The following is an 11,499-nucleotide window of genomic DNA, read 5'->3' on the forward strand; positions in this document are numbered from 1 at the left end:
CACAACAAAATTATGAAGTGGTGGTGGCAGAGAGCTGAATAATGGAGCTTTCATGTTCCATCCACTTTTCAATGTCTTGTTGATACAGATAAAGGTTGGTCGGCGAGTGAGGTCCTCATCTTATGGATGCATTTCCATCAATAATCAAGGTGGCATTTTTGGCAGGTTTATATACTCGCTTGCATCACAAGAAGAAGAGGATTGAGCTACGGACTTATAATAACTCTTAGGTAAGAAGTAAGGGTTTCAAAATTGTGGAGGGACGAAATCCCACCAAATATTGTTATTACTTTGAATGGAGGTCTCCCAGTGATGCTTTACGATTTTGACGAAACAAGTTCCAATCGATGACAAATTCAATTAGTATGAAATTTGCAAAAGATACGATCTGCCAATGCGAAGGTTTGCCAGCGATATTTGCATCCGAGGAAGAGAAAACTCGCCTTCAAGTTGACAATTTCACACATTCCCAATTGATTGCGCGTTTTCTCCTCTTCAAATATCTCCGTCAAACCTGAGCATTGGCCGATCGTGTCTTTTGCAAATTTCATACTAATTAAATTTGTGATCGATTGACACTAATTTAGTCAAAATCGGAGAGCATACTCTGGGAGACCTTTTACTATTACATAGTTGGAGCGACTCTGCCTGAAAAGTGAGACCATTAACAAGAGCAATTTGTGAGACCCAATCGTTGCCTGAGTCCTGATAAATTATGACGTTTATATTGCACGTAGAAATTATTTTGATGGAAACTTTGGTGTGATGGAACTGGAAATGTTAATGGATCGAGGGTTGCGATGTAAAATTTGTTTTTAGCACTTGGTTGCCTTCGTCAAGTGCAATGTAATTTGACATGGCCTTGGAAAAGGTGTCTTAATAATCTTATCAAGAGGAGTCAAGTAAATGGGTTGCTTGTTCAGTCAAGTGATGGGTCGTCTCTTGTCTTGAATTGTAAAATATATTTATTTATGTATCTGGGATTATTGAAAGATTGCATAGTAAGAAGAAGAAGAATTCCAGTGTTTTTCATTCCCAAGTGTAAAGTGCGATTCAATACTGTTAAAAATAATTCCTGTTGATTTCATAAAAACCCTTCTGTCATTACTGAATGAGATTAGGTATGTACAAACTTAAGTCACCCGTGAACAATAATGCCTTTGATCTCTAAATATACTATAAGGTTACGTATAAACAGTTATGTAGATCTTGAGCCCGTGGAGGTGGTCCTATTTATAAGTAAGTTCCCGAAACTCATATTTTCAGATTAATGGTCGTTCCTTCAACTAAAGCAAATAAATAATGATCATGCTGATCACACGCGTGGGGGCTCTTTCTTGCCTAAAATCTCAATGGATGCATGTAGTAAAAGCAACAAAACTCTGCTTTTTCTTCATCCAAGTGCATATTATCCCGTCCATTTTGACGTCTAAATAGCTCCGTGTGTATAAATAATATTACTTATTTGAAATTTCAAATAAAAGCAGGACTTAATTTTGAATGGAGAAGAAATTGTCCTTTCAGAATTGGATCAGCATAAAGGAGCGTCATGCAAAAAAATAATCTCTCTTCCTCCATGATAATGCAGAATTGGTTCATTTTTTCTCATTTGTTTTCTAATCGTCCACTTTTAACTGTCGGCCAGAGCAGAAAGGAGAGAGGGAAGAAAGAGTGGAGTGAATGATAAAGTAAATTTATGGGAAAATTGAGTTGTTTCTTCTTCATCTTCTTCTCTCCGCAGGAACTCATTGATGGTGGTCCACTCCGAAGAACTGGTCCAACCAAAGAAAGAGCAGCCGACAGACTTGATGATGACTAAGTAACTAACAGAACAACGTGGCCAACCTGCGTCCCATTGTTGGCCTGACTTGGTTCATACAGTGTTGTGTTGGTTTTACATTGTGAAACAATTATGGACACAGAAAGGGAGCGAGTGAAAGAAATCATTGTGTGTACAGTAAAACCAACAATGTGTAACAATGTGAATTTCAATTTCCGACTGACTCTTAAGCCACCGTTTCATATTTGAAATTGTGTAACAATGCACTGTACTTTTCCTTGAGGTGATCAAGTAGAAAACCTAAAATCCACCGGTGGTCTAATCCAGAGCTTATCTTCCCCTATCCGACCCCACTTTACTTAAAACTTCCTCGAATTCCTATTCCCGCGATGATGATGATGATTTCCCAATCGCGAGCAATTAGCTTTTAGTTAAAAATTCCAATGGTCCAGTGCAGCAAAGTAAAAATGGTCATCAATTTCTCAGATAAGGTTTTAGAAGCCTTCCATTCACAACAATTTGTGACTTGGTCCAAAAAGGGCCGCGTAGTCACAAAAATTTGAGCGAGATGGACAATTTCTTCATTTCCACTTTACCGACAGAGATAAAGACCACACCAATAATTTGGGCAAACCATCAATTAAGGTCTTGTTACCTCCCGTGAGATGACAGTTTCCAGTTGGCTTCATCATAAAATTATGTGAAATATGTGCCGACCATGGAGAAACGATATATGTATGCATTGGTTGGAAGGAAGGATAAGTATAGAGGAGGTGGTGGGACGACGATTTCGACGACCAGGACGACACACCTGCATCGCTACATGCGAGTAAGAAAAACAACGAGATGATGCTAATAATTGAGGTACTTTGCTCTGGGATGAATGGTGAGATCAATTATTGTTACGACCATGATAATTCCAACTCGGAGGAGAAGCGTCGTTCTTGAAAAGGAGAAGAAGATATAGAATTTTTGTACATGTGTGAGCAAATACATATAAAAATTGGAGTTTTTTTTACTTTTCAAGGCTATAATTGTAAAAATTACTCGTTACTTCGGTTGCCTTTCTCATGTTTTGGATGGGGACAGTTTTTCATGGAAGCTTTTTTTTCTTCGATGAGGCTGGAGAATTGTTTAAGGATGTAGTTCATGGTATTTGAAAAATCTTTGAAAATCGGATCGATTTTGTCCAATTTGGGAAAAATTAGTGGAATAAAAACTTTGAAATAATTCACTTGAGAGCAAATTATTCAATACTTTTCATATCACTTGGTTTCATTTAAGCTTTCCTTTCCTGGGGTTTGGTTTATAACGGGCTAGTAAAAATACACGGGGTTTATATCCAGTGAATAAATAGCTTGTACCAACAAAGACAACAAAGACTCGTAAAATCGCGTCCGTCATCAACCATGTGTTAAAATTCCTGGAAATGTTTTCGAGAACCTTGTGAAATTTTAGCGAAGCTGTAAAAGTGTTTATTTCATTAGCCAAATTTTATTGGGGGAGGTTTAGGAAAAAACAAACCACTTATTATTGCGTCAACTTTTGGGGTAAAGTGCCCTGCCCATGAAAATTCCGTCGTTAAATGTTGTTGCACATTTCCTATTTAACGAACCACGAGCAGGAGCAACAGAATTTTGAGGACATGAACATTCAGTCACCTTAATGATATTTTAAGTAGTCCAGTAAAATAAGTGGTTTCGAAACTTTGCTTGTAAGCAAAATTTATGACTGTACCAAAAGCAATAAAACTTGGTAGACTTTGAGGAATCTGCGTTTCTTGAGAGACGAACCATGTAAACGTGGCGAGGTCAAGGTTGGCACGTAATTTGGTTACTTTTGGAGGAATGCAACAATTGCGGAAAATGTCAGGTTGGAAATTGTCATGAATATTGAAAAAGAAGAAAAGCGTTCTACATAATTCTGGAAAACCAAAAGTTAAATTGAGTACGAGATATTTGGAATTTTGAAGAATCATATAAATGCACGCTTGTTTAATATGTAATGATCAGAGGGCGGTTATGTATTTAATTTCAACTTGTTCATTTGATGACGACCAAACGGCCAAATTTTGTGTCCACAAACTCTTATAGATCACGAAAATTTCAAAATTTTGCCGTTACATATTCCTAGATTTTCGGACATAAATATATTTCCGCTTATATTTGAAAGATATGTAAATATTTATGTAGATATTCTTTAAAACATATATTTGTTTTAAATACTTCAACGAAACATTTTTGCTCAAAGAAATTCGACTACAAATAATCCAGGGCACAAATATTCACAACACAAATTTTGCAAAATTTGTATTTCGTAAATATTTTATCCTTTTTTTGTAAATGCATATCCGCCCTCTCGGCTGTAATAACGAAGAAGGGGTTCATTGCATGGATGAATTTCATGTTGCTGCGATAATCCACTCGAATCCTGGAGGAATGTTGTTTTCTCGTGTCACTAATAACCAATGTTTTTTCATTACGAGATAAATCACAGCAAGTTGTAGGAATGACATGAAACGAAATAAATGAAAATTCAGTCAGGATACATAATTTTCTTTCCATCCGTATATATTTATTCATTTTCACATTTCTCTTAGCCTCGTCATGTTCATGGAGTAGATATCAGTAAGTATGCATTTATGCATGCAGCTGCTTTATATATACTGCTTAAATATCAAGTTTAATTAAATCGTGGCTTTTTAATACTTATGTAAAAGTAGTATGGCATTTTCTATTATTATCAAAATTAATTCAGTTTCTTTTATCCTAAAACTTAACCTGTATTTATAAGCACATACACAAATTATCTTCTTTTCATACAATTTTACAATCTCCTCCTCCTCTTAAAAAATTCGTCCATTAACAATATTTACTACACTATTTTAGTTATAGATGCTCTTTTATATATCACAAGTTTATCATTCGCCATAACCAGTAAAGGAATATGTAGAGTATTAATTTTTAAATGGCAATAATATTCGTAAATTGGTTTAGTAATATTGCATTTTCATGTCCCGTCAAAATAAAAGCAAAACAATATTATTTATTTAATAAGCGAGGAAAAAGTAAGACTTTTAAAATAATTATTAGCCTCTGTCTGCTCATTTTTTTAAGAAATTGTTTAAAAATTCATAATAAACAGGTACTCTTAATATTCCGCGTAACATTGAACCACACTCTCCATTTCATGGATTATATTATTAATGCTACTCTATTTCTATGCTTATTTTTATTAAAAGTAAATTCTTATAACTGACCTTAGATGACTATTGACTGCGGTATTTAACTAATTATTTTACTACTTATGTAAATTAAATAGTTAACAGATAAAATTTTTAATAATTAAAAACAACAAAAATAAAATACTTAGGTATGACAAACGACCAGCACACAAATATACTTGTAAGTTTCACTCTTTTATAATCCGGTTGTTCCTCCAGGTAAAGTTGCAAAAATCACCAAACATTAAAAACCAAGTTTTCCGTATGTCCACCACGGACCCGAACACAAATGGATATGTAGCTGTTGATGTTGACCGATTGCTGAATCGTATCGTCTCGATAACAACATATCAGGCTCCAAAACAGGTCCGAATTCCGACGAGATATACGGAACGAGGTTGACCTCCCCGTGTTTTTAGCTGCAGCCACAACTATCCACCACCATCTCGTTGTAATTCTTTAGAACGATTTTGTCCGAGGAGTCCGTGTAGAGGAGGGACAGGGAAGAATATTTGGTGGGGACGCAACAAGGGGGTGGAACCAAGCCTGGATTCATCGAGTTCACAAGAGCCTGGATTACGGCGTGGTTCGTCGCATTCAAATTCTCAGCCATAGGGAAAGGACATTCGCCAGAGCAGTGGAAAAAATGAGCCCCTGCAATTAAGAAGTAGGAATATATTTAGGAATGGATTTATGTACTGCGTCGCTTTGCTCAATGAAACGTTGAGAATTCACAGCGACTTGGCTGTCATTTCGCTCAGAAGTCGCTGCGAATTCTCAAAGATTTCGCTTGCCCAGGGCGACAATTAAAGTCAATACGTAGCTAAAGGTTGATCCGTACCTGGAGGTGCAACAATCCAATCGTTCCATCCGACATCGGTAAAGTCGACAAACATGTTGTGTCTGGCGCAGAGGTTTCTTCTCTTGTTCTTGTTCCGGTGATTCTTCCTTCGACGTTGTTGCTGGTTTTGCTGAGCGGCTCGATACTGCCGTGAAATTGTTTTTGCATCACGCGTCTTACGACCGGTGCGATTATCGTCGGAATAAGTGAAGAGGACAATCGGTTGAGTGGTAGAAGATTTCTTAGACCTAAAAGTAGAAAAGATACGGAAAAAATTAGCGCATACATTTTTTAATAATTTTAAACTTCAGTAAAAAAAAAAAAAAAAATAGTGGACCACACCAAGATTATTGGGTAGGAACATATTTTTGTATGTACATACGCGTCAATTTACCAGCCTACAGAAAATGCCATCACACATTCACATACGCATCTTCTTTCCATCCCCACTCAATTACCCTCTTCTTCTGTAATCATATCGTACGTATCATCACAATCATAAAGCAAAATGCATGAAAGAATTCATCCCTCGCATCGCATCTCATCTCGTCCAGTGAGAAAGATTCTTCTCGTAGTCTCAGAAAAAAACGATGAAAACAAAAAGTTGACGAGATTCAGTGGGCAATAAGGAAAGGAAAAATATTTTACTTGGTCATGCCAGACTTTGAGTCGTGTCCTGTAATGTAGTGCAGCAGGGGCACACCTGCAGTTAAACTATGTTAAGTAAATTGAGGTAAATCGTAAATAGGTGGACAGCGAGAGCGACAGCAAGACAGGTGTGCATGCATATGTACATACGTAGATAAGAACATTGTAATAAGACAAGTAAAGTACACGGAGGAATGGCTGCACGTACTTTCACAAAAAAACGAAACATTTTAGATGAAAATTCTTTACGCGGCTAAAAAGCTTGGTTTTATTACGCTTCTCCATCGTATATTTTAATGGGTTATATGTGCGTATGCATGCACCTTTTATAAAAGGGGAGAAAAAAGATTAGATACAACATATTGTCAAAATATTTGTTTAAAGAAATCAAAATAGTGCCACGACTAGGCAAGTGTGACCACATTCCTTAATCCTTTTTTGGATTTTATAATTAAAATTTGGTCCGACTAAATAAATCGGTCCGTGTCATGATAAGCCTTTTACTGCTGAGATAGCTGTATAGCTGGCTATTAGCAATTTGTTTATTTGCCTCACGTGTCTGCGTATCTGACACGAACGGTGAAATGATCAAATCACGGAAACAACTAATAGTAATAATAATAACACTGGGCAGCCATGAAACAAATATTTGGTGGTAGAACAACAAAATTGGATCAGAAGAGGAGGATTTTTGCTTTCGGATATGCGCTCGAGTTGACTTCTGAGAAGTCCATTGTTCTTTTTTGTGTTATTATGTGTCGGTGGTGTTGTTGGGTCGAAGCCGGTGCATTTGAGGTGATTCTTTCTTCTTCCTTTTTTAAAAAGAAGCCAACAAAGAACAGAATTTTCGAGAGTGTATATAATCAAAAAGTGGACTGACCCGCAGTACCACCGACGCATTATGTATGTACCAATGGACTGGACCCTCTCGTTTTTGAACTCGAAAGTATATGAAAAAAAAAATTGAACTCGAAAGCATAAGCATTGCATGGCACGGCACAAGAAATGCATATGTACATACGTAGCACGTATTTATTACGTACATGAAATGAATACTCAGCCAACCCATTTGTAAATTGCAGCTTAAAACTCCTGGAAAGCTCTTTTTAATAATACCGAAACTCTCTGGGTTGGTCACGAAACCAAGAATCAAGTTAGTTACATATGTACAAAAACCTGCGGTAGTTGGCAAATACGAAACCAATCGTAAATACGGCAAGATTTGATAACAGATCACCACAAAATGAAGAACTACGTATGCACATACACTTTTGCCAACCAACTAATAAATCTCACCGTATGAATTTTTGACAATGTTAAAAAATATTTGGAATTTCTTTCACGGAATTTTCATCATCTTCTCGTGAAAAGCTGGTCTCTCCACGTTTTACACGCGCATAAACATCTAAACACAAAGATTTTAGCAGTGGTTTGTTTTGATGTTCTTTGATGATGAGACTGGGTACATATTTAATAAGATTTTGGTTGTATAAGAGCACTCAAAAGGGAGTAAAAAGTCTGCTGGAGTTTCTACTCGCTGGAGAATATGATGAGGCAGAAGAATTGAATGGTGGTGAAGTTACCAGACTTGGTGTCGGCATCTCAGAAGAAGAAGAAGAAAAGGATAATCTCGTGATAATGTTTGTAAATTGCATCGTAAAAATGGTATCTTTCACCAAGTAATAAATTCCTTGTGGTTGTAATATAACGTAATTGCAGTGTGCATAATGCTGCTGCTGCTGCTGCCTTATTCCGGCATCATCATCCATAAATTCTTTGTTTGGGAGGAGGATGCTCATCACGTATATAAATTCTTGTGGTTTAGTTACTTCTCCTTTTTCTCTCCTCTCTGGAACAAGAACAAGAAACAATTTCTCCTTCTCTCTCGCTGTAATTTGTGAAGAATCTCTTAAAAGTCGTGATCAACATGATGAAGATGATGATGAATCACTAATTTCGTTAAAATCTTATTTTCATTCACTCTCATTCATCAACCAGCCAACCAACGGACCAACTCTTGTAAAGTAAATGAATCATCTAATTACATTTATTATTGGAGAAGAAGAACATGCCAAAATGGAACGTTACACACCATGAATTTGATTTGATTAGAAAATGACTCGTCTGTCTGGATGTGTGTGGGTTTCGTTCTTTGTGTCGGAAATCTGTTTGACTTTTACAAAATTTTAATGAGTAGCTCTTCTACTTCTTCTAGCCTCCTTAATAAAAATGATTCGTTCGTGGTAGGTATGAATGAATCAGAAGGTGGCACCGGCACTTCGCAGCGATGCGACCACCTCCAAGTAGTTTGAGAATTCGATAAATTTCAAAGAATTGTGTGTGTGTGCTCTCGAAAGATAAATCAAATCAGGAGATGAATGCTTCTTGCCCAACTTCTTGTCCCACACAAAAATGATGATGAAGAGAAAATCTTTTGCCGACTGTCTCAAAATTACGTTGTAATTATAGGCCGAGAAGTGTACTTACTCATTTTGTGTTGGAATGACAGCCGCAACCGCACCCACTTCCGTCCCTTGTGCGGCAGATTTCCCTGAGTCATCATCATCTCTAGAAGAACTCGAGGAGGCGATGGCCAGGTCTCTCTTCACACGAACGTTGTGACGCTTCGTAACTTTCCCTGCGTCTTGTTTCCTCGGAGGAGAAGTGATGGGAACCCCGTTCTGTCCAATGTACACGATTTCTAGCAAAAGTCCGTGATTAATTTTGCGGTTTTTTCCCCACCGAGTGACGGCTGGGAAGACGTCGAACGTCAGATAGAACGTCGTGGTCGTTCCGTTCCGCCGTTTCGATACGTTCACCGTTTTTGAGTCGATGGGTTGCGTGATGGGTTGGGTGAGGTGGAACTGTTTCGGCTTTTTCGACAAAGGGTGCGTCTTCTTCTTGATGATGTCGTGAAGGAGGATTTTCACGGAGACGACTTGGTCCTCATCGTCAGGAGAGGATGACAAGTCCTCTTTGCGGAGGATGAATGGCACTCGGAGTTCGGCTCCGGTTACTTGCTCAGAATCTGGGATTGAGTCCAGATTGAAGTGCAAGTGGTTGTCGTCGTCGTCGTCACCACCGCCAAGCGATGATGAGGTTAAACCTGAAGTTGATATTTAAGAGGAATGTTATGAGATTATTAGGTTGTGAATTTCACTGAATCGAGAGAAAGGAGATAATAATACTAATATTTATGCAATGAAATTACTGAGATGATTCGCATACCGGGTTCTTCAACGTAAAACGTGCGGACAGTGTTGGCCGTCCTGGTATTCCTTCCGGGGAGATTGAGGTTCGTCGTGGGCATCAGGGTTTCATCCCCGTTCTGTTTTTGATACAAGTCCAACAAGTATTTTGGAACTTTGAGCTTCTTCTCGACCGTTTTTTGAGGCCTTTTACTCATGCCGAACAACTTTAGAAATTTCGACTCCAGTCTTTGTAACACTTGGGGTTCCACTGTTCTCGAGATCTCGATGGATTCCTCCTCCTCCTGCCCGTCCTCCTCCTCCTCTTCTCTAGACTGACTTAGTTTTGAATCTGCAATCGAATCGGAGAGAAAGTTGCAAAAAAATGGGGAAAGTGCGAGGATGAGAATGCATACAAAACGTGGCGAGGGAGAGAGCAGTATCTTATCTCGTAATCTTATCTATATTCCTCTTACCTGCTAAAGCGTGCAGCAACTTATCCTGAGGAACTCGATGTAACCAGTTGACTTCCTCCTCCTGCTTAAACCCTGGCACTCTAAGATTACTACTGCTTAACCTATCACCACTAAGATCACTAAGATTAATATCTCTGGTCGTTAAGTCTAGGGCACCCACGGAGGGGAGAATCCTTCTATTCTTATTGAAATGTAGCGTATTTCTTGATACAGTTAAATGACTTAATGCTTGAGGAAGGTCGAGGATGTCACCCATCGAGAGGAATGTGAAGAGGACGGAGAAGGCTCGGACCCTCAACCTCTGTCTCGTTCTCCCCTCCAACAAGCTCCACAAACACTTCATCTCACTTCCTTATTGTTTTTTCTCAACTGTTCTTCTCACTAATTCAGCCTGCCTCCTTGCTAATCAGCTATTACTTATTAGTATATGTGCATATGCATACACGTACTTCCTTCCTCATTCCCTCATAACAACAACCTAACTGACTCCCACCACCGCCGCACCTCCACCAACAATTATGTCAAGTCTCCCATGTAACAGGGACAATCCAGCAGCAATGCGATTCAGTTTTTTGGAACAAGTCGTCCCACTTTTCATCGTTTATAACGAAACGAGTGAGTTGCACTTCACATCACGACACACACCATACGCTAAAAATGTATGTCTATAATGTCACACTGTTGTAGAATACCAGAGAGAAAGTACTTCTTTATTATTATTAAGAAGATGATGATGATGATACTGCAGATAAAAACAACGTGTTATGTTAGCTTCAGTTAGTTAGCGTACGTATGTAAACGACGACGACGGGGACAGTTAGCCAAACAGAAATTGGGCTGACAACGAGCTACGAGAATGATGATGATGTCCTTCGAACGGATGTTCTTCAACTGACTCGAAACTCGATACCTGTTGAAGATGGGATAGGCCGCATCAAACATTATTCTTCTTCTTCTTCTTTGCTCACACAGGTGAACAAGTTAGTTAAGTGAGTCTTCTTCTTCATTTACTGCTCAAAAAGCTGTCTCAACCAAAGCGAGCAATATGTGCGAGTGGTTCGTGGTGTGGTATGGTATTGGTGGTTGGATTTGTTGGGCTAATCCTTACGAGTGAGGCGCATTGTTGCATCGCATTGTCTTCCATTATGGACTTGACTATATTAAGATGTAAAGAAAGAAAGGTGGTCGGTCGTGCAGTGCTTATACGACCAGAGGTACGTACAATACTCACCTGTACTTCTGGGTGGAAAATGGTATACATATTGTGAGTTTATGAGAAATGGAGTGTATTTTACAGCACAGCCCCACCGACCGATAACTTTGTGACATATCTCCCCTGGTCC

The 11,499-nt window shown here is 38.5% G+C and overlaps 1 protein-coding gene across 1 annotated transcript; it reads right to left on the bottom strand.

The window, feature by feature from the left end:
* Positions 1-4,329: 4,329 nt before the first annotated feature.
* Positions 4,330-11,143, bottom strand: LOC110858354 (protein decapentaplegic). Its single transcript, XM_022107098.2, has 5 exons — positions 10,157-11,143; positions 9,721-10,032; positions 8,980-9,598; positions 5,845-6,092; positions 4,330-5,657 (listed from the first exon to the last, which is right to left on the bottom strand). Exons 1-5 carry the CDS (start codon positions 10,497-10,499, stop codon positions 5,419-5,421), a joined length of 1,761 nt encoding a protein of 586 aa, XP_021962790.1. The 5' UTR covers positions 10,500-11,143; the 3' UTR covers positions 4,330-5,418.
* Between the last annotated feature and the right edge of the window lie 356 nt (positions 11,144-11,499).

The sequence above is a fragment of the Folsomia candida genome, unplaced genomic scaffold, assembly GCF_002217175.1.
Source record: "Folsomia candida strain VU population unplaced genomic scaffold, ASM221717v1 Fcan01_Sc021, whole genome shotgun sequence".
Lineage (NCBI taxonomy): Eukaryota > Metazoa > Arthropoda > Collembola > Entomobryomorpha > Isotomidae > Folsomia > Folsomia candida.

What these genes read in the sequence shown, in the direction of transcription:
- LOC110858354 (XM_022107098.2), bottom strand. Translation starts at nt 10,499, where the DNA reads ATGAAGTGTTTGTGGAGCTTGTTGGAGGGGAGAACGAGACAGAGGTTG. An exon ending in GTTGCTGCACGCTTTAGCAG is followed by an intron (nt 10,033 to 10,156) that starts GTAAGAGGAATA and finishes ATTCGATTGCAG; the next exon opens with ATTCAAAACTAAGTCAGTCT. An exon ending in GTTTTACGTTGAAGAACCCG is followed by an intron (nt 9,599 to 9,720) that starts GTATGCGAATCA and finishes TATCAACTTCAG; the next exon opens with GTTTAACCTCATCATCGCTT.